This window comes from Sinocyclocheilus grahami, unplaced genomic scaffold (assembly GCF_001515645.1).
Source record: "Sinocyclocheilus grahami isolate Dianchi unplaced genomic scaffold, SAMN03320097.WGS_v1.1 scaffold380.1, whole genome shotgun sequence".
NCBI classification, from domain to species: Eukaryota; Metazoa; Chordata; class Actinopteri; order Cypriniformes; family Cyprinidae; genus Sinocyclocheilus; species Sinocyclocheilus grahami.
In genome coordinates this window covers 1,034,487-1,057,927 of record NW_015505559.1, presented here as the reverse complement: position 1 = coordinate 1,057,927, position 23,441 = coordinate 1,034,487, and the positions used below count along the sequence as shown (strand labels likewise).

The 23,441-nt window shown below is 36.4% G+C and overlaps 2 protein-coding genes across 2 annotated transcripts in view; one reads left to right on the top strand and one right to left on the bottom strand.

The window, feature by feature from the left end:
• The window catches only part of LOC107549743 (disco-interacting protein 2 homolog A-like), a 76,218-nt gene extending 69,067 nt beyond the window's left edge, over window positions 1-7,151 (top strand). Inside the window, exons 30-35 of the mRNA XM_016230920.1 lie at window positions 2,333-2,394; window positions 2,544-2,601; window positions 2,781-2,855; window positions 2,998-3,172; window positions 3,351-3,474; window positions 5,324-7,151. Of these exons, the coding sequence (XP_016086406.1) occupies window positions 2,333-2,394; window positions 2,544-2,601; window positions 2,781-2,855; window positions 2,998-3,172; window positions 3,351-3,474; window positions 5,324-5,576 (747 nt within the window). The 3' untranslated portion in view covers window positions 5,577-7,151. The remainder of the gene's footprint in view (window positions 1-2,332; window positions 2,395-2,543; window positions 2,602-2,780; window positions 2,856-2,997; window positions 3,173-3,350; window positions 3,475-5,323) is intronic.
• Window positions 7,150-23,236, bottom strand: LOC107549742 (sacsin-like). Its single transcript, XM_016230919.1, has 9 exons — window positions 23,134-23,236; window positions 18,443-18,497; window positions 17,386-17,473; window positions 17,072-17,183; window positions 16,525-16,538; window positions 15,830-15,941; window positions 13,518-14,946; window positions 13,339-13,427; window positions 7,150-13,259 (listed from the first exon to the last, which is right to left on the bottom strand). The coding sequence occupies exons 2-9, from the start codon at window positions 18,475-18,477 to the stop codon at window positions 7,150-7,152; spliced, it is 7,989 nt and encodes a 2,662-aa protein (XP_016086405.1). The 5' UTR covers window positions 18,478-18,497; window positions 23,134-23,236.
• Between the last annotated feature and the right edge of the window lie 205 nt (window positions 23,237-23,441).

Genomic DNA, 23,441 nt, shown 5'->3' with positions numbered 1-23,441 from the left:
ATAATAATAATGATGATAATAATAATAATAAATGTTTCTTGAGCAGCAAGTCAGCATATTAGAATGATTTCTGACGGATCATGTGACACTGAAGACTGGAGCAATGATGCTGGAAATTCAGCTTTGCAACACAGGAATAAATGACATTTTATATATTTATATAGAAAACAGTTCATTTCATTTCATTTATTTCACAATATAACAGATTTTACTGTATTTTTGACCAAATAAATGCAGCCTTGGTAAGCATTTTGATTTCTTTCTGGAATAAAATCGTACTGACCCCAAACAGAGTGTATTTTTCTACATTCAGCTTTTAGTATATATATATATATATATATATATATATATAATTGTATGCTTAGGTGGTATCATAGCATGATACACAAAATGTTTAAGTATTCAACCGTTTATGTTGTTATATTAATTATTTAAAATGACCTTAATTAGATCTGAAAGATTACAGAAAATCTGCATATAATTTATATTATATATTTAACAAAATTGCAAGCTTCTTTTTATGAAATGTGACTTTAATATCCATATAGTTTTTAGGACCACTCTAGATTAATATTGACTAAGTATTAATACAATGAATATGAGTATTAATATTATTTTGGCCATAACACACACACTACCATTCAAAGGTTTGAGGTTGGTAAGATTTTTTTTCATGTTTTTGAAAGAAGTCTCTTATGCTCAACAGTATTTTGAATAATATTGTGAAATATTATTTCAACATTTTTTTCTATTTGAATATATTTTAAAATGTAATTTATTCCTGTGATCAAAGCTGAATTTTCAGCATCATTACTCCAGTCTTCAGTGTCGCATGATCCTTCAGAAATCATTCTAATATGCTGATTTGCTGCTCAAGAAACATTTACTGTTATTAACTATGTTGAAAATAGCTTCTTAATATTTTTGTGAAAACCGTGATATATTTTTTTCCAGTATTTTTGAGTAATATAAAGTAATAGGAAGTTCAATATACTGCATTTATTTGTAATATAAATCTTTTGTGGAATTGTAAATATCTTTTTGACGAGGTTATGCTCAAAAGTATTACTTTAAAAAAGAAAAGAAAAAAATCTTACTGACCCTAAACTTTTTAACGGTAGTGTATAATTTATTATATATTCGCACACAGCTAATCACATTCAAATATTCTCATATATTAAATACAGATTTTGCAGGTGGGACTGTGACAGGCTGCCCTAGATAGCACAATGTTTATTATTTATTTATTTTTTATTTAGTTTTTTAACAGAGTTTTGCTATTTAACATTTACTCTGACACATGTATACATATACCTACTCTGCTCTTCACAGCTTTCGTGCTTGGCCCTGCACTTGCTGTAAATCTACTCTAGGCTGTGGCAATGCAAGGCTTGTAGCTGTGCATATAGAGTAGGCTCGCTTATATACTGTAGGAGCTGTGTTTGCAGTACAGGGGTTACATTGATGAGCCAGGCCATTGTAACTGCTGTAATGCCTCATTCTGTCCTGTAATGCTTTACAGTAAGAGTAAGATGTTTTACAAGAACTAAGGGGGGGGGAAGTTTTTATGGTGTCTGATGTACGTTAAAGGAAAAAATATATATTTAAATGGATAGTTCACCCAAAAATGAAAATACTGTCATCACCCTCATGTCATTCCAAACCTGTATGACTTTTTTTTCTTCTTCTGTGGAACATAATAGAAGATATTTTGAAGAATGTTGGTAACCAAATAGTTTCAGTTTTGTCCAATGGAGGTCAATGGGAACCGAAACTGTTCATACAAAACAGTCATACAGGTTTGGAACGACATCAGGCTGAGTAAATGATGACAGAATTTTCATTTTGGGGTGAATTATCACTTTGAAGAAACGTATGACATAATCTCTATTCCTTCTGTCTGTTTTGAAGGTAAAGTGTGTCATTTCTAAATTTTGGTGAAAATATATTGACTGTTTTCAAACAGGTTGCCCCAATCTGGCAGTTGTCAGACGAACAGAAACTCAGACTGGTCAAACAAACAAAAGAGCTTGCCTTGATAGCACCACAGAGCTACTAGCCTAACATGCAAATGGATTATAGTTGTCTCAGCATATTAAGAAAGTATAGCAAAAAAAAAAAATAATGACTCTTTGCCTTTAAGAATCCATGTTCACTTTGATAATCTTTCTGAGAAGGTCTTATATCATGTCATCACATATAGTGTCACCGCCGGCAGATGTTAACACAGTACATGTGTTAGTACCTAAAGGTGGATCAGCAGTATGAACACAGACTCTGTGGTGGCAGATATATTACATACTTCCAGTGATCTGCTGTTCTTTGTTTCTAGGGCACCGCTGGGCCGGATCCCACCACAGTATATCTAGACATGAGGGCCCTGCGGCATGACAGGTGCTATATCAAACACTTCTGATTTTCATGATGCATATACTGAATGTGTCAATTAATATTCAGTTATTTATTAACTAATATGTAAATCATTTTTGTCTTTTAATTAGAAAAGTTCAGTTATATCTGATCTGTTTTTTCTCATTGCTCAGGGTTCGATTAGTCGAGAGAGGCTCACCGCACAGTCTGCCACTCATGGAATCTGGGAAGGTGAGATATTTATATATACAGTATATATATATATATATATATATATATATATACATATTTCATAAATAATAAATACACTACTGGTCAAAAATTGGAATAATTACAATAATTAATCCAAACTTTTGACTAACAAATGTAATAAAAAAAAAAGTATTTATTTATTTTATTTCTCAACACAGATTCTTCCTGGGGTAAAGGTTATAATTGCCAACACAGAGACCAAAGGCCCTCTAGGAGATTCTCATCTGGGAGAAGTGAGTTTCAAATATGAAAGCGAGTGTTATAAACTACATCTGACCTCCAAAATAAGTAGTGTTACCAGCAGAGCCTGGTAAATTATCTCTGCATTTTATATTATCATGTGTAGTGAGTTGATGGGACTGTATTTAAAAACAGATTTGGGTGAGCAGCCCCCATAATGCCACAGGATACTATACGGTTTATGGGGAAGAGGCGTTGCACGCTGACCACTTCAGCACCAGACTGAGCTTCGGTGACACCCAGACGGTTTGGGCTCGCACTGGATATCTTGGCTTCCTGCGTCGCACAGAACTTACAGATGCCAGTGGAGGTACTGTATGCATGAGATGAAAACCAAACACACTAGTGTCCCATTTCAAGATATTTCTGATACGACTTTTCAATTTAAAATCACGTTCAATAAAAAGCTGTTTCAATGAACAACACCCTGTCACCCACATCAGTTGTGCTGTCTAATGAATCAATTATGTTTTTGCACATGATTCTAGAGCGGCATGATGCCTTGTACGTGGTTGGTTCTCTAGATGAGACTCTGGAGCTTCGGGGAATGCGTTACCATCCCATCGATATTGAAACATCGGTCATAAGGTCACACAAGAGCATTGCAGAGTGGTAAGCAATATTTTGTAAATGTTTTCCTTGTACCTCACACAAGCAGATTTTAATGGATAAACGTTTCATTTAAATCTTTACTCAACTGTAATATAAACTCTCCTTTTAACTGTTTATAACAACTGAACATTTGATCATTTTCATTGTCCAGTGCATCCATGACACCAGCTTAAAATTACCATTCTTAATCAGAATCTTTGAAAACATTTAGACATTGTTCAGTTTCCAAAATTTTGCAGAAGTATTAAAGGACATCTTGAGTTAAAGACACAATAAGAATCTACACAATCTGTGGCATGCTGTCGGTTATCTTATTTCCTGGAACATACAGCAAGTTGTGGTATTTTTGTGATCTGAACGTTCCAAGACAATGACTACATGACTATAATTGTTGTTGACCAGTCAAACACACCTACACACAACTGGGCCAGCTCTAGCATTGATAACTAAATATACTTAAAAAAAATAGCTTATACTTAGTGCGAACTGAATGTAATGTTTTTGGACACTTAATTACATGTTAATTGCAATTAAATCAAAATATATTATAGTTTACATTTATAATAAATGCAATTAGCTGAACTTTAGAGCGCTTTGTTGGCCCAATTGAGTAAGACTGAAATACATCTTTATATGTAATTTCAGAATTACCTCTGTTGTCTTTTAAATATGGTTAAAGTGTACTGTTGAATGTACTGACAAACAATTATAGTAAGCTAAAATATACTTCATTGTCATTTCTATTGAAACTTGGGTAACACTTTATTTTAAGGTGTCCTTGTTTAAATACATCTTTATATGTAATTTCAGAATTACCTCTGTTGTCTTTTAAATATGGTTAAAGTGTACTGTTGAATGTACTGACAAACAATTATGGTAAGCTAAAATATACTTCATTGTCATTTCTATTGAAACTTGGGTAACACTTTATTTTAAGGTGTCCTTGTTTCACACGTTACATGTACTTACTATTATGATAACAGTTAATTATGGATAATTACATGCAAGTAACCCTAAACCAAACCCTAACCCTATAGTAAGTACATGTAGTTAATTAATATTACTCAGTACTTATATGTATAATTACACTGTAACAAGGACACCTTAAAATAAAGTGTAACCGAAACTTGTATTTAATGTATTTAAATATATTACTTACACATTTGTAATGAAGAAGTTCAGTATAGTATATTTAAAATGTATTAACTTTAAATGTAAAACTGAATAACACACGACTGTTAAAACAAGTACTTTGCATGTGCTTTAGTATGTTAGTCAACTTTTAGTAAAACTTTTAATTTGACATTATTACAAAGGGCACTTTTTAAATGTGCACTTAAGTGTGTTAAGAAACAGTCATGAAAGTGTGCTCCCTTTAAGTATAAAGTGACTTTTTATTTCATTAATATTATATCTGCATGTACAGTTTTTTTTTTTTTAATAAACTTTTCAGATTTGAAGTACACTACAAGTGCACATCAATACAGTCAAGTGCACCTCTTTTTCACAAGGACTGGTCTGCTCATTATCAAACTCAACTAAAATGTAGTCAGCTAACATTATAAAGAGGAACTGTTGTTAAAAGAACAAGTCAACAACATTTTCTGTGATCATTGACTGCATGCCACGAATGCTGTCGACCAAGTTTCGTTTAACTGGAAGCATTCCTTTAAGACTTCCTGAAGGCTGTGTTTTCCGTATGAATATCTTGCTCTATAAGATGTTTCATTTTGTTCCAGTTTGTGTTTGATTTGCTTTTCCCGACAGCCATGTTTTGCAGTGTAGATATTCTGCTTTTCTTAATTAAATACAGCTTTCATCTTCTCACTCTCTCTCACCCTCTCCTCAGTGCTGTGTTCACTTGGACGAATCTCTTGGTGGTGGTCGTGGAGCTTGAGGGGTCAGAACAGGAAGCTCTGGATCTTGTTGCCCTGGTGACCAACGTGGTTCTGGAAGAGCACTATCTCATAGTGGGGGTCGTTGTGGTGGTGGACCCTGGAGTCATTCCTATCAACTCCAGAGGGGAGAAGCAGCGCATGCACTTGCGGGACGGCTTCCTCGCTGACCAGCTAGACCCTATATATGTGGCCTACAACATGTGAGAATGTGTAACATGGAGGAGGAAACAAATGCCAGAAAAATCTGCATATGCAAATTTACAATGGAAGTGTTGGGGGATGTTCGGATGTTAGGACAGGCTTGCCTCTTCCTCCGCAAACATGAAGAGTCCTTGATGGAGCTATGCAGTTTATTTTTTATATCAAACTGTCAGAATGCCTTGCAAATAAAACTCTGATTCAGTGGTCAGGGCAAATGACTTGATTTCATCTCCTGTTTTCTTGTGTGACTTAATTATGAGTTCAGTTTTTATTCAAGCACACCTGTTCTGCACATACGACACATGCGTGTTGAATGTTCCCTGTGTGTGAGGAGGAGTGCCTGATGTCAAAAACAGGATCCATTTTTGTTTGGTTTGTTCTCTCTTTACATCAACATGCAAATCTTTGATAAATGTTTTATCTGGAGACCAAATGGCAATAAGGAAATGGATATCTGAGTCTTTGTTTGCAAGAAAGCAGTACTGAAAGTGTACTGTGGAAATGCTGCTCCATAAATTCACAAGCTTATGCATTCCCAGCTAGTGTTTCAACATGGGCCTTAAATATTTTCCATATGCCTGTGGACTGCTTGTTATTTGTATTTAATTTCCCCCCCATTCTTTATTAAAATGTTTCATTCATGTGTGAGCTTTTAGACTGTGCAGGACAGGAATCAGTGTAATAACAGTGAATAGATGACGAGTCTTATTCAGGTAACCAAGTCCCAGTCTGAAATATATTTCTGCTCAAATTTACATTATGTACAACATTTCAGGTTTGAGCAATTTTTTTACAGTATGACATCACCATTCACGACTGGATTATCTTATATTCCTGCAGATGAATGTATGAAGGTGACATTTTTAGTCTCCTACATATTACTGATTAAAAAGAAAGTAGCATTTTTCATTAATTCATTAAAACATACCAAACAGATGGGATCGTTATTTCAGGAAAAAATGACCACTGCAGGTGAGGGCTTTTATTCTTCTTTTCATTACTGTGTTAAAGTGTGATATTTGCTTGTATTTTTCAGACGCACTGTACACCGCATTGGCCAGCACTGTAAAGATCACTTCTAACAATGCTTGCTTTCTTTTATTGTGTTCATTACGTAAAGGACAGGCAGTACGCCTGCTGTAATTATGTACAGAATGTGTGTAATAAGTTATTATTGGGACAGCAGAAAACGACAAATACTTTTGGCATGGTTTTTGCAGTGGCATGGAGGAAACCAGATGCTGCTCAAATCGAAGCTTCATTTCTTGATCAAACAGAAAGGGGAACAACATGAGACACTATTCATGTAATATTGTATATTGCAGTAGGCTCAAGAAGTGGTTTTGCTGCAAGGATTGTAAAGCACATACAGCATCTGTATCGCAGGATGGTTGTGTGACTGTTAGTGTTCGATTTTTGCAGTTTTGTCATTTAGTGAATATTTGGTTGAAACACCTTTTGAATTATGTTAATATTTCTTAATAAAAACCATGCATTTAAATGACTGACATTGAAAATGTTTAATTCTAAAGTGATGTTTAATGCACATCTTGCAGACAATTTTATGCAAAGAAACTTACATTGCATTTAAGATAAATGTGTGGTTAAATGAGCTGCTCCAACATGCAGCCAGAGCAGCTTGAGGAACTTTGAAATAATCCTGCTTGTTTTTTTGCTCATAGTTTGGTTCTGAAAAGCCAAAGCACTCTGCAATGGCCCACTGACTTTGTTTAATTCCAGATGAGATGTGCATGCTGTAGATGGTTTTGGATGGTTCTGCTGTTTTTGACATGAGGGAATCTTGAACATGTCTGTGAAAGTTTTCCTTGCTTACCATGCTATTCTCTGTGTATTTCTTCTCAATAAGGAAACATTTTGGTTGTTTTCCATCTTCACCGATTTCTGAGAACTGTATTTTTTTGATGTGTTTCAAGAAGAGAATTAATCCTTCAGGATCTTCGGTCAAGGCACAGTAAAGTTCCTCCATGTCACGATCTGTGATTGTATGTCTAGATATTTCCGATTTTTCTGCCATTTTCTCTGTTCTGAGAGGGAGCCTGAACATGGTTCCAGATTTGAGTGCAAACATTTTTGGAAGAAAGGTATGATAAACATCCTCAAAAGACTTTTTAAATTCGTCTTGCATTGAAAACATGCAGCCTGGGGACTGTTTTGTTACACCTTCCACGTATTTTAGATTTGGATCAGAAATGCAGAGCCATTTGTCACCAGTCAGGATAGATGGACAGTCTGTTAAATGATACACTGAATTGAAGCCAAGTCCATATTTCCCAGTTCTTCCTAAACTTCCATGTTTTCCTCCTTCCCCCAGCTGCTGAATACCTTGCAGATCAGCATCAGAAAATGTTCTGTTGTTGTACACACAAAGTGCCGGGCCTTGAGCCAGTTCCCATTTCTTTCCAAATATCTTTTTTGTTTCATGTTGTCTTTTGTCCCACACAAAGTGAATTTCTGTTGCCTCTGCATCATCAGCATTTTGAATGAGCTCTTTCAGAATATCCTTTTTAGATGGATATGCATCAATTATATTTTTTATTCTGACAGTTAGTTTCTCGGTTTGTCCAAACTCCTTGGCATGGATTGAAAACCCACTGACCAAATGATTCTTCAGAGTATGGTGTCTTGTTGTCATTACTCCAAAACGACAGGCCACAGTACGAGGTATCAGGTCATGGGAGAGCTTGACACCAGCTGAGTCAGGCATCCATGGGCTGTCATTAAATCTCAGCTCTTTAGAAGATGTCAGCACCCTTCTCTCATCAGGTATGAGACAGTTTGTAAGCTTTTCTTCTTTAATTTTGAACAGCCCATTCACGAGTATTGCAACACAGTTATGGAGGTCTGACGTGGAAAGAGGCTGAGATCCATATAAAGCCTTAATTTCCTCAAGTGCAGTAACAAATTGCTCTTTTGTGAATTGTTTTTTGACACCAATGCAGTCCCAGAGCCTCTCAAATTTGGAGAAGATGACTGGAAGTACATAGAGATATGGTTTCTTTTCAAATTCTTCACTTCTGGCCACTGCCTTCACATTTACAAAGTGATCCTCAATGAAAATGAATGGAAATGATTTTGCATGGACAATAATTGGATTAGGATCTTTCTGTTCCAACAAGTAATTGTTGAGATATTCATAGCAAGACTGAGCAATGTTGAAGAGATCAGTCTTTTCAAATCCATTGCAGTATTGGTGTGCTTTTAACAGCTGCTGAAGCACCGTCTCAACTTGTGGATTTGTCCGTACTTTCAATTTCTGGAGAACTGAATCATAACTATGTAGTTGAAGTTTTGAATGATCAACTGTGAATTCTGTCATGCTTACTAAATTTCGACAACTTTTACTGTACACTTCAGAGGGTTTTTTAAGAACGGTGTTGTTCTTGTTTTTCTGAACTAGAGAAGATAAGGCAGGAAGGAATGGTATTTGAGACAGTGTGTGCCAGAGCAGGGAATTTACATCTTCTGTGGAGTCTTTCATTGACTCTATGAGACACTTAAGACGTTTTTGACATTTAGATTGGTCCTGTTGCCAAACACTGGATATCTTCCCAGCTCTTTCTATGATGTCTTCCAAAGGGAGGCGGTCACTCAGCATTCCCAAATCGGAAAGTCGTTGAATTATTTTTGGTGAGAAATAGTTATTTGCAGTTCCCTCAAGAAATCGTCCTTCCTCAAGTTCATACAAACAAGCCACTTTGCCAGAAGGATTCACAAGTCGCTTGATAAATTGAAGCTTCTGACATTTCTGTGTTGGAATGCAAGGGTAACTTTTCAGTATGTCATCAACAGCAGGATCATTCAAGTCGATGGCATTCAGAACAAGCACATTTCTGTTATGTGTGTTCACAGCACTCAAGTTCTTAAACACAATGCTATAAAACTCAGGCCAGTTGATCGTTTTCTGTTTGATCATTTCCTTGAAGCCACAATAACTGAAACTGTCTCTTACCCATGTTGGGAGAGAAACAACACAGGAATATGAAGCTCCCAAGCTCAAGAACACTTTCATGGCAATGTCTCCAACTGCTTGGTTCTTCTGAATTTTTGGATTCAGAAATCTTGCCTTGTCCATAGAACACCAATTATGTCCATTGCTAAAAAGATCCAGAGATTTACCATTACCATTCTGCGCAACTGCTGAATAGAAAGACTCAACCAGGGGTAAAAATGCTTTGCTTACTCTCTCTACATTAGGCCAGAATGCATAGAAGGAATAGTTCTGGATGTGTCCATTTTGGGCCATTTTCTTCAGCTCAAGCAGTGTTGTGATGTAAGCAGAGGTTACAGCATCTTTAAGTAAAGCTTTGTTCCACTCAGACTTCACTCCTTTTTCCCATAGGCCTTTCCTATTTGATGTGACTGCGAAAGTCCCATTCACATGAACTGGAAGACCTGTCTCAATTGAGAGAGGAAGAAAACAAAAAGCCTGGCCAAAGAGGCTTTCGTCAGGAGACCATGTATTAGTTTTTGCCTCTCTATGCAAAGGTACAGCTATACCTCCAATTGGAAATGAAAACACATGCTCTTGATCATTTCTTTTCTGGAACATTTGCAAGGAATCGTGTGTTCCAAAACACGAGTACAAAAGCCAGTACTGGGTGAGGGAACTCTCTGAATGCTCCTGAACTATTTGAACAATGTGTCCTCTGTTGACATCAATAATGTTGTGGCATGTGATATCAGTATTTCTGAATGTGCTCTTGATCTCTTGGAGAAATGTATCATTCGAGACAGCAAAAGAATTCATGACCTTTCTGGATATTTTGAGAGGAGTCTGAATCTGATCATTCATTGGAGGAGTCGATGCATTTTCAGGGACAATTTGAAGGGACAGAGATGTAATGCTTTTGAGAAACAGTAGGTGAGTTTGTGACTTGTCAGTCAAATGATTTTTAAAACTCCTAATGCGATCTTCATCATATACCTTTGAACTGATCTCTGACTTGTTTGCCTCCTCCAGAGTGCGAAATGGTAATTTAATCAAGGTGCCATTATAGGATTTCTTGCTGTTTTGCACTGACAGATCACAATCAAAAATGCCTTCATAAGATTTAAACTGTCCAGGAAACCTTTTGTACAGCCGTTCCTGGAATGGGTCGAGTTTAATTCCAGGGTTTCCTTTGCTGAGTATGTGCTTTTCCAAATGGGTGATATTTGGATCAAGTATGAGAAGGCTGTTTCCACTCAAAATTGAGGGAATATCACTCACATGGTAAACAGCATTAAATCCAAGCCCAAACTTTCCAATCATCTTAACTTTGTTTTCCTTTGATGCTGATCCCACTTTGACAATGTTTCTCCAGTCTTCTTGTGAAAAGAGCTCATTGTTGAAGATCCAAAGGCATGGTCCATTGCAGAAGGCCATTCCATCATCAATGAGGGTTTCAGGGGGGTCTCTGTGTTTTCGGAAGTCAAGGAGGAATTTACATGTGGTTGCCCCAGCATCCTCAGCATTTTGTAGGAGTTCTTTGAAAATGTCACTTTCTTCATCATACTCTTTAAGAATGTTCTTAATTCTTTGAGTAATTGGTTCAGATTGCCCACATTGTTCTATACCAAATAACTCTTGCTCTGCTTGTATTAACTGTGGGTTTAAGATGCGAGTACTTAAGAATGGGACTTTCAACCATCTTGCAGTGAGGAGTTTAACTTCCTCATGAATGACATAAAATTCCTCATTGTCTTGTTTCAGGTCATCTAGTGCTTCAGCACTTATGTCACAGAAGACTGTTTTGGACAAAGACTGGAGAGTAAATTTTTGGTTTTGTGCCATGACAGGTACAGGTGTGCTGTCCTTTAAAAGCTTCTCATTCTTTCGTATCCAGTCAAGAATGGCAATTGCCACTTCAAGTTCTGTCAAGTCTCCATGAGGAGGACACCTGCGGTCAATTCTATGTTTTATGTCATGGAGTATGCCTTCAATCTCCTCATCAGACAGTGTTTTCTTCACACCAAATTTTGTTAGCAAGTTTTCATATCGCAAAAACTCCTCAGGCACTTTCTTGATGTAAGGGCTTAGATCCAATCCAGGTGGATAGGCTAAAACTATATCTCCTGGACAGACAAACTCACTTTTATTCCAGATCCAGGGGGTGTATTCTGTGTCCATTAAATCTCTGAAATTTATCATGTTGTCCTGCATGAATTTATAGATACTGTGCAGCTTGGTTTTAAACTGAAAATCTGAATTTGGGTTTACCATTGATCTCAGTGCAGAGAGGTTCTCCAAGACTTTTTCAGCAGGAGGGGGCTCATAAAGTCCAAGACTGTTGCACACATGTTTGTTTAGCTCAGAGCTAAGTGGCATTACATATCCAACAATTGAAGAATACACTGAATCCCTAACTTCAGCAGGCTTATACAAACCTCGCTTTAGATTTCTACAGATGCTTCCATTCAAGAACTCTGGATTTTCACAAGGCACCCACTTCCTTTGCATCAACTCTCCTATCTGCATCTTGGTGAATTTGGAAAGGAAATCATTCACATTCAGTACATGAACAAGAGTATGTGCTTTTTTGAATGCCTTATCTGGTGAGTGTAAACAAAGCTTTTCAATATGATTTATGACTTGGAGTATGTTTGCTGTTGATAGTTCTTTTTGGTCTGTCTTTAAGCCAAGACGTTGCAAACTCTGAAGCATTTCCTGGGTCTTTGTGTAAATGGGTGGGGGAAAGAAATCTCCTTCAAAAAGGTCCTGGAATGTCTTGTTTCTTGGATCGAAAACATTTGAGGCTTGTTTGCGTTCTCCCTGAGTTGTCTCAATAAAATTGAGACTTTTTGTTTTTGTGAACAGCTGCTCACTTTGTGAGAGTAGAATGCTACCATTATTCAGAATCCAGGTCATTATTGTCTGTTCCTCACCGTTTTTGAAAGAGCCTGTCTTAATGCAGTCAACCAAATGAACAGCCACTTTAGCTGCATCCAAGAGTTCAATATTCAAAAGAGTCAAAAGTCTGCGATCAGCTTCATTTGCACACTGTACAATGGTGTCAGGCATTGGCAGATCATTTGGAATGGCTGGATTGGTGGTTGAAACAACTGCTTGCTTTGATTTAACTGCAACATATTTCCCAGACATCATTTTGAAGATTGGCAACATGGAAAGTAGGTTCTGTTCAGCAACTGAGAGAGAATCCAAAGAAGAGAGGTACACTTTCAACTCCTCTCTTTCATGTGATGAAGCAGAGGCAATGCCTTTGATGACCTGATCTCTGTTGGAGTTCACAATGACTTGTAGAACATTTCTTGGTGAAGCTGGAAGAACATAACTCTCCATGTAATGATGTCTAAGACACTCATCTCTTTTTATGACTGTACATCCCACCATCCTTAACACTTTCTGAACATTATTTGACAAGTTGGACCCTGTGCTACTCTGAAAGATCAAAGTTGTGTTACTCTGCAACCTTGCTAACAATATAGAATTGCCTGAACTCTGCAGTGGCTCCAGTGGTATTAAAGGCATGTTAATAAAGCTGCTTAACTCATTCCATTCAGCGCCAAGAAACTTCCAGAATTCAACCAGCCAGCTCTTTGGTGGATGATGATCTTCTGTTGTTTTCCATGTCACATGACCTTGGGTCACTTTCCAGTCCATGGGTAAGTGCTGCTTTGTGAGTGCAACAACATGTTGTGCATCCAAATTGATTATGTTGTATATGCCTGAAACACACACACACATAATATTAATTTCATATTATTATAAGCATTCCCAATAAAATATATGAAACTATTTTCTTACTCCTTGTTGCTAGTTTCCTTAATTGCACAGTGCAAAAATGGCTCAGATCGTTGGGTAAAAACCTCTCTTTACAAAATGGCAGCAATGTTCTAAATAAAGAAAACAATTTGATTATTACTATTCTGACAGCACAATATAAACACACTAAATAATTAAAGTAGGAAAGAGACAAACTTTACCTTGGAAACTTCTCATTGTCAATCAAAACAGTCTTCTGCATTCCATTGCCAAATGAAGTGAAGGTTCCATCACTGAGAGGAAGAAGCTTAAGTCCTTGTAGCTCTGTGTACTTTTCATCACTGAGAGCAAATTCAAGAAGAGAGTATTTGTCATCTTTACTGAGATTTTCAGCCTCACTTCTGTGAAGGACATCTCTAACATAAGATGGAGTCACCCATGTCAAGGTATCACTTTCAGGGAAGATTTCTTGAACATCTTTCAAAACATGTTCTGGGACTGTGACCAGGTTCTCTCTTTTAGCAATCAATAATCTTGACACTGCAGACATTGTGTCACTACGTATATTGTTTACTGGAAAAACTGCGTCTGAGGGAGACACCCAGATTTGCTCATTATCAGCAAGGTGAAAGATCTTGTATTCAAATAGACCTTTCAGAGTATTCGTTGCAACTTTATGCCACCTCTCTTTATGTACAGTCTTCGATAGGTCGGGCCAAAGATTGTACACAGTAGGGGAAGGCAGGGCTGATTTTTCAGATAATTGAATGGCATCTCGGATCATCATGAGATATACATGGGGAAGAATATCTTTTGTGAGCAGCTCATTCCACATCGCAGACTCATCATTCTTCTGATCCTCCTCTTGCCACTTGATGAACCTCCGATTGTCTGTCAGGCCAAAGCAAGCATTGATGTGAATGGGAAGCCCAGTTTTGTTTGGTTCATTATTTGGAAGTGGCAGAAAGCAACTTAGTCGCCCATTGCAAAGTGATCTGTCTTCATCTAATCGAAATGCTGCATCAACTTGAGGGTAGAAGCTCAGCTTATTAGCTAGACAGTCAATCTCTGGTATATGTCCCTGTTTCAGAAGGCAAGTTGTCACAAGCCACTGGGACCTTGTTTCTACCATTTGCTGGCAAATCTGTGATACTGTTTTAAAACATGTTTTTCTGTCAAACAATTCTTTCTTGATATAAGAAAGGTCAGTGATAAAGTTATTTGACACTGAAACTTTGAGCCTATTGTTGCAGAGGCCATTGGTGTCAATATGTAGCAAAGTAATGGATGACACATTTCTCAGGAAAAGAAGACTGATGTCCGCATCAGCAATGAAACTGTCAAATAGCTGATTAACTTTTTTGGAGTCATATAAGTTATCTGAGATCTCTGAAGCCTCATTACGCAGAGGGAAACGGAAGAGCGTTCCTTTAAAGTATTGCTCCTCACTGATGACCTTCTCCCAGGAACAACTGTTGACTTGACTGACAATATTTTGAAAGGGCTGAAACTGATCTCTGAATTTCAAAAGGCTCTCTCTGTCCTCTTCATCATTCAAAGACCATCGATAGCCTTCTTCATCCTCTCCAAACATCTTCTTTTGTGGGTCAAAAATGGCTAGGTGCTCAGAACTGACGACACATGGCAAGTCTGTAAAAAGCAATACAAATATATTTTTTTAATTGTTAGCATCACTAGTGTTGTGCTAAAGCCCCTGTCAGAATCTAACATCCAAAGTACCCTGATGGCCAATTATTTGTTAAAATTGATGTTGCAGTCAGTCAGGTAAATGCAATCAGATTGTTGATAATACACTGTAATCAGGATGCACCGATTCTGGCCAATAGAGATATTACATTTATTTTTATCCTGAAATTAGCACTTTATAAGGATCACAACACCATTATAATAAACAGTCACACTTTTTTAAGGTTCAATTCTCACTATTAACAAACCGTAAACTACGACTAATAAATAAACTCCTAATTTGCTGCTTATTAATAATTAGTAATGTAGTTGTTAAGTGTAGGTATTGGGTAGGATTAGGGATGTAGAATATGGTCATACGGTACAATACATATGGTAGAGCAGGTCCTACCAGATCAAAGTTACAAATGGTCATACAAAAATTATCAAACAAAAAACTTTAACTATTTAGCCTATTTATTTAGGACTAAACAGTGATTTTGACCTAGTTTTGGATATCTGAGATACAGTTTGAGATACAACAGTGGCGACTGGTTTTTTTCAAAAGAGGTGAAGCACAGATCTCTGTTATTAATGGCAAAGTGTTTTTAAAAGTTTGATTTAGTATAAAAAGTAATTAACTTAAATAACTAAAGAACTCAAAAAAACATTTACAAATAGAAGATAAGCTGCAAAACTTCTTCATCGCTGTAACATGAATAAGGAAGGATAGGTACCCAAACAAATGCAATACCCCTAGAGTGTAATATCCTTTGCTGCAGGCTCTAAAATAAGTTTGTTTCTAGTGTGACCATCCTTTAAATCTGCTCCCATTGTTTTCAAATACCTTGATATTTTCTGAGCTCTTCAGTCCACAGGCTGTCAGTCTCATAATGTCTCTCATCATGAATAAACACCACAGTTGAAGCTCCTGCATCATCTGCATTCTGTATCAGCTCCTGATATTTTATTAGATAATTATTATTGACAGATGATATATAAGGTGCATACCATTTGATGCAAAATGATTCATGCAATATGTACATATTTTTTTTTATTTTTTTTTTACCTACCTTCAATATTTGTCCCCCATCTGGGTACCTTCTCAAAATTTCTTTCAAGTAATCAATGAATGGTGGAGACGTAGCACCGAATTTATTTCTACATTGAACAATGTAAAGTTTATCACAAACTGCACAAAAATGCATACAAATCAAACTCAAAGTTCAATGTGTAACAGATAAAGTACAAAATTAGATTAATTAATGCAAGTCAATTGTTAGTATGCTTGGGATTATTTGTAAAATATATTAGTCTTATTACTGAATTTTTCATAAACTCCTACATACTTTACTAACAGTTCACTTTTAATCAGATATTAAAGGGATAGTTCACCCAAAAATGAAAATTAGCCCATTATTTATTCACCCTCAAGGCATCCTATGTGTATATGACTTCCTTCTTTCAGATGAATCCAATCAGAGTTATATTTAAAATTGTCTTTGATCTTCCAATTTGTTTAATGGCAGTCAGCGGGTGTACATAGAGAGCAGGTCCTACCAGATCAAAGTTACAAATGGTCATACAAAAATGATCAAACAAAAAACTTTAACATTTAGTTTTTTGCATAGTAAAGAATTTCAGTACTAGTCCTAGCAGATAAAAATGAATCATATCTCCAATACTGTATGCACTCTTGTGCACTTATTTGCAGCCTATTTATTTAGGACTAAACAGTGATTTTGACCTAGTTTTGGATATCTGAGATACAGTTTGAGATACAACAGTGGCGACTGGTTTTTTTCAAAAGAGGTGAAGCACAGATCTCTGTTATTAATGGCACAGTGTTTTTAAAAGTTTGATTTAGTATAAAAAGTAATTAACTTAAATAACTAAAGAACTCAAAAAAACATTTACAAATAGAAGATAAGCTGCAAAACTTCTTCATCGCTGTAACATGAATAAGGAAGGATAGGTACCCAAACAAATGCAATACCCCTAGGGTGTAATATCCTTTGCTGCAGGCTCTAAAATAAGTTTGTTTCTAGTGTGACCATCCTTTAAATCTGCTCCCATTGTTTTCAAATACCTTGATATTTTCTGAGCTCTTCAGTCCACAGGCTGTCAGTCTCATAATGTCTCTCATCATGAATAAACACCACAGTTGAAGCTCCTGCATCATCTGCATTCTGTATCAGCTCCTGATATTTTATTAGATAATTATTATTGACAGATGATATATAAGGTGCATACCATTTGATGCAAAATGATTCATGCAATATGTACATATTTTTTTTTATTTTTTTTTTACCTTGGTCAAATCGCCTGTCAATCAAGTTCTTTGCAAACGGTCAATTATTCGTGTAATATGTAAAGGGGTTTTTTTGTCTTTTTTTTACCTACCTTCAATATTTGTCCCCCATCTGGGTACCTTCTCAAAATTTCTTTCAAGTAATCAATGAATGGTGGAGACGTAGCACCGAATTTATTTCTACATTGAACAATGTAAAGTTTATCACAAACTGCACAAAAATGCATACAAATCAAACTCAAAGTTCAATGTGTAACAGATAAAGTACAAAATTAGATTAATTAATGCAAGTCAATTGTTAGTATGCTTGGGATTATTTGTAAAATATATTAGTCTTATTACTGAATTTTTCATAAACTCCTACATACTTTACTAACAGTTCACTTTTAATCAGATATTAAAGGGATAGTTCACCCAAAAATGAAAATTAGCCCATTATTTATTCACCCTCAAGGCATCCTAGGTGTATATGACTTCCTTCTTTCAGATGAATCCAATCAGAGTTATATTTAAAATTGTCTTTGATCTTCCAATTTGTTTAATGGCAGTCAGCGGGTGTAGCAGTTCATCAGTCCAAAAGAAGTGAAATAAAGTGCATCCATCCATAATAAAAAAGTGTCTCACACGGCTCCGGGGGGTGAACAAAGGCCTCCTGTATTGAATCGATGTATTTTTGTAAGAAAAATGTCCATATTCAAAACGTAATAATCACTTTAATCTAGCTTGCGCCAACAGTTGTACACGGAAGCAGCTCCGGGAGGATGACGTAAGATGTCGGCGTTGCGCATGTGCCGGTGAGTCTCGTGAAAACCAACGTTTGTTTACACGACTTACAGCTTTTAAAGTTTCTTTACAAATCCTCGTTTTGTACTTCTAATAAGTGACCGTTGTTCTGTTTTGATCTCTCCCGTGCGTTTCCGCATGCGTCACTTCTGAGCAGCGCATGCGCAACACCAACGTCTTACATCATCCGCCCAGAGCTGCTTCCGTGTACAACTGTTGGCGCAAGCTAGATTAATTTGATTATTACGTTTTAAATGTGGTTATTTTTCTTACAAGGCCTTTGTCATTTTCTAATTTAAATTTTTGGGTGAACTAACCCTTTAAATTGGCTTAAACATAAAACATGCAGTGAATAAAATCACTTACTTCTTTTTCTTCTTTTGCCTTGATGCTGAACTCATTGTCTTTCTTTTACAGTCTCCTGTGTGGTTAAAAAAAAGCTGTTTAAAAAAACAATTAACTTTCAGAAATCTTAAAAGATGCATTCCTTTGAACAGTTGTTCTTATTCCATTGCCATTGTTATAATATATATATATATATTTTTTTCCATGTAGTAGTTTGCACTGCTTTCTTGGGTCTCTTGTGGCCTATAGCTACAAAACAGTTCACCTTGCAAAATCTGCAAAATATTAATAGTTTAAAAAATGTAAAAGCGTTTATAAAAATAGATTTTTTTCCCCGTACTGCCCAGAATAAGCTATTTCATAAAACAGATGTATACGTATAGTCCAAAAGGCAAAATAATTATTGAATTTACACAAACCAATCTGTTCAAAAGTTTACATATACACTTGATTCTTAATATTGTGTCTCATAACCTGGATGATCCATGACTGTTTTATGTTTTTTATTAGTTTTTCATGATTCCATTGTTTGTCTTGAGCAGTTCAACTTTCTACTGTTTTCTACCATCTTCTGAATACTTACCCCTCCAGTTCTACTCTGCTCTGATCAGGATTTGAACCAGTGTTTCCGGCATGGGAGGAGGGCTCTCTAAATGAATGTACATTCTGCAATGTGTCACATGTACACTTTTTTTTTATCATATCTTTCTGATATTCAAAGGTCTCTTAAGCCTTCTACAAACGGTGTGATTTCTTCAATCTTATAAGAATATTACAGATTACATTCACACTGTGCAACATGTATCTGATAAACTTGGGTACGACATGCATGTAGACTGTACGATGATGACATGTGCTAGTGGTAAACAAAAAGAGCATGACGAATCACAGTTTGGTAGTTGTACTTTTTATGTGTGCTGAAAAAAAGAAGAAGCTGCAAAAGAGGAAGGGAAAATAATTTGAGGTAAGCAGTTTTAAATTTTAGCACCATGTCGCTGAACAACACACTGTTTTCTACCATCTTCTGAATACTTACCCCTCCAGTTCTACTCTGCTCTGATCAGGATTTGAACCAGTGTTTCCGGCATGGGAGGAGGGCTCTCTAAATGAATGTACATTCTGCAATGTGTCACATGTACACTTTTTTTTTATCATATCTTTCTGATATTCAAAGGTCTCTTAAGCCTTCTACAAACGGTGTGATTTCTTCAATCTTATAAGAATATTACAGATTACATTCACACTGTGCAACATGTATCTGATAAACTTGGGTACGACATGCATGTAGACTGTACGATGATGACATGTGCTAGTGGTAAACAAAAAGAGCATGATGAATCACAGTTTGGCAGTTGTACTTTTTATGTGTGCTGAAAAAAAGAAGAAGCTGCAAAAGAGGAAGGGAAAATAATTTGAGGTAAGCAGTTTTAAATTTTAGCACCATGTCGCTGAACAACATGCCATTTCATGTTGCACTGTTATTGGCTGGTCAGTAAACGTAGGTCGTAGCAGGAAACACACTGTGCGCTGATCATGCTGAACTTCTGACACTGTCAGAAAATGATCGTATAGGCTATCTTTGGTCACAAGACTGTGACAACAGCCATCTTTGAACCTCTCTCATTGTACGACATAAGACCACCGTTTAGGGTCCACGATCACAGAAATCGCCACAATTGTTTCACGATGACAATCTTTCATCTAGGACAGTCGAAAATCATGCAGTGTGTCCTGTGTTTTACAGCCCTCCTCCTTAGGGTCACCCTTCAATTCCTTTATACTGTATTCAGTCACCACAGAAAATGAGTATACTTCAAAAATGTCAAATATCTTAAGTTATAGGCTAACTGCTTTTATACTGTCTTGTAAGGAACTGTTATTATATGTCAGGGTCCTGCCGTGACAGTCTTGTCACTGTTTAATGTTTCTTTCTTTGTCCTGTGCTTAAGCACTTTGTCTTTGTTTGTGTTGCTATGTGCTCCTCTTGTCTTGCCCACTTGTTTAATTCTTGTTGGGCTGATTGTGTTCACCTGATCCTCTGTTCCCTATTATATATATATATCACAGTTATGTTCTAGCGTACATGTCTAAAGTATATCAAAAAGAATAAATCAGTCTTATAAACTCCTTGATTTAACTTATAATCTGCATGCACAATAAACTATAGTAAAATTTATTTCTATTTTATAAGAAAATTTCTTGCAAGTTTTAATAAAATGTGATTTAATAGCATGTGTCCAGTACATGCCTCAGGCTTGCATAGTATTCTCAAATCACTTATCGGACTCCTTAGTAATCCTCCTTAGATCCTGAACCTGCTCATTATGTTATTTTTTGAGTCAGACATGCTACTTCAGCTGTGTGTCTTGATTCGACAACGCGGAAATAAAGTTCAATTCATTTGTTCCCTGTCTTGTGTTGTATAATTTGCATTAAAAAAAAGTTCTATTCAGTTCATTTTGTGAACCCACTCAACCGGTTACTTCCCTGAGAACCATCTCAAAAGAACTATTCGTTCAAGAATCAAATATCACTATTCCATGCAATTTGACATTTTTTTTGTGCAAGTTTCAGATATTTATTCCTAGTTTTATTTTGCATTTGTTTTGTTTCTCTAGTCATAGTTTTTCACATCAGGTTTTATTTTGCCTCTTGTTTCATTTATTACTTTCTCTCTCGTGTCATGCCTTGTGTCAACACCTTGCGTCCAGTGTTGCCAATTTGGGGATTTTGTCGCCAAATTTAGCTACTTTTTCATTGTAGCTGCGACTTTTTTTATGCAACGAGGAGCTATTTTACCTATATTTAAATAAAACTAGCGATTTTTTGGAGATTTTTTAGTTTTTACTTGGCCACACCCTGCCGTAGGCCCGTGACCTCTCACGTTTGCTCTCAATCATGCCAACGAGTCTGCTGCAGTGAACACAGTACGCCACGCCTGCCATGATGCACACCACAATTTCATTATAAGCATCAATCAAGATGCCAGAGAAAAAAATTGACATCTTGTTTTAACCACGGACACAAAAGTTATACCACAATTCATGCACAGTCATGTCAGCCAGATACTGAGAGAGAGAGACAGTGCATCATTGTGTCATGTGTGCTGGGATGCAGTATTTTGCACTTACTTTGTAGTAATAGAGTGTGTTGACTGAAATAAGTTTGTATGAATAAAGTTTTTGTTTTTGGAGAATCATAATATCTCTTATCTGTTGTATTTGAGCAGGACAAGGATGCACTTTGGTGACACAAAACAAATTCCCAACATTGTGTCTTTCCATCATTTCCATCATGTTTGATGTGCTTGCAGATCACAAGCATTTCCTAATTTCACTTCAGAATTTTTTGTTATATTTAATCTTTTGTTATATTTTTTATACTGTTATCATTTGTAAAGTATACATATATATTTACTTTACCTGTATTTACTTTGTTTTCATATTTGGCGACTTTTTGTGAAAAATGGAGACTTTTGAGAGTGGTTCTAGAGATTTTCTTTGGCAACACTGCTTGCATCTTGTCTTGTTCATTGTGAGTCTTGTGTTCATTCCTGCCCCGCCCTGTATCCTGATGTTTCCTGGCCACTGACTCTCACTGCCTGGCAACATGACTGGTGTATCTGTGTGATATAATTAAGTGTCAAGCCTCTGGCTCTGTGAGCCTCTACCTAGAAGCAAGACTGGTTCTACATCTGAGAAATCAAGCTTATGGTTTCTGCATGGTCTTCCCCGCCATTATCCTGCTTGGTACTCCCTCTTCCTCCACAGCCCTCAAGCCTGTTGTCAGACTGGTCTCAGTGGTCACCCTCCCTGCCTGTCGTCTGCCCTTCCCTATACTGTTTGCACTGTTTCACACCTCACTCTCCTTGTTGTGCTCTGTGTACAGTCTTATCAATAAAACACCATCACTACTCAATCCGGGTCCTCTCTCTTGCAGATCCGTAACAATATATTTCTTCCTTTCTTATCGTTTCATATTTAGCTAGGAGTTAAATTGAAGAGGAGTTAAAAAAAATAGCATAAACTGCTAGTTACATTGTTTCTCTTTTTCAAAATGTTTACAATGTTTACATTGTTACATTGTTTCAAAATGTTGCCATTTACTTACCCTCAAGTTGTTCCAAAATCTCATGCAGATGAGTTTCTTTCTACTGCTAAACATAAAATAAGATATTTTGAAGAATGTTGGTAACCAAACAGTTAGCCATTGACTTCTAGTATTTTTTTTTTCATACCAAGTCAATAACTACCATCAACTGTGTGGTTAACATTCTTCAAAATATCTTCATTTGCAATCGTTGCATATTTCATCGTATATTTTCTTTTTATGTTTTTTTTTAAGACATATAAATTAAGATATTTGTTTCCCAGAACACGATATAAAATCACTTGTGGACTATATTACCTAAAGTAGCGTATCACATGCTAAATGAATGAATGAATAAATAAATAAATAAAAATATAATACAACCACATTTTGCAGAACTGCAAGCCAAACCTCTAAACTGGTATGAAAGGAACTCAATAAATGGAAGTAGTATAAACCTTCAGAAGTTGTTTGCTTATGCCTTGCATCAGCCAAAATAGAACAGAAATAGAAATATTGTTATGTTATATTAGTTTAATATTATAGCCTATTACTAAATATTAATATAACTAAAAATTGCATTTCAAAAACTCATGTAACTTCTGCATGAGGTTTTCTCCTACCTTTAATGGTCCTTATGGGTCATGATGATGCTTCCACTCCTACCCGCAGAATGAAAGCAAAGCGATCAGAAGCACACAGTTAAACCCTCTCAGTGCGCACAATTCGAACTGGCAGACGCAAAACAGGCTCTTTCCGGAGAATGGAAACCTAGAGAACTCTAGGTTTCCGTTCTCTGGAAAGAGCCTGTTTTGCGAAAATGAAACTTACCCTCCTCCTTCACGCTAAGTTCAATGAATGACTCCGGAAAAAAATAACTGTTTTCACGCAGAGTATCTCCGAATGTACAAAACTCTCAGGAATACTTGAA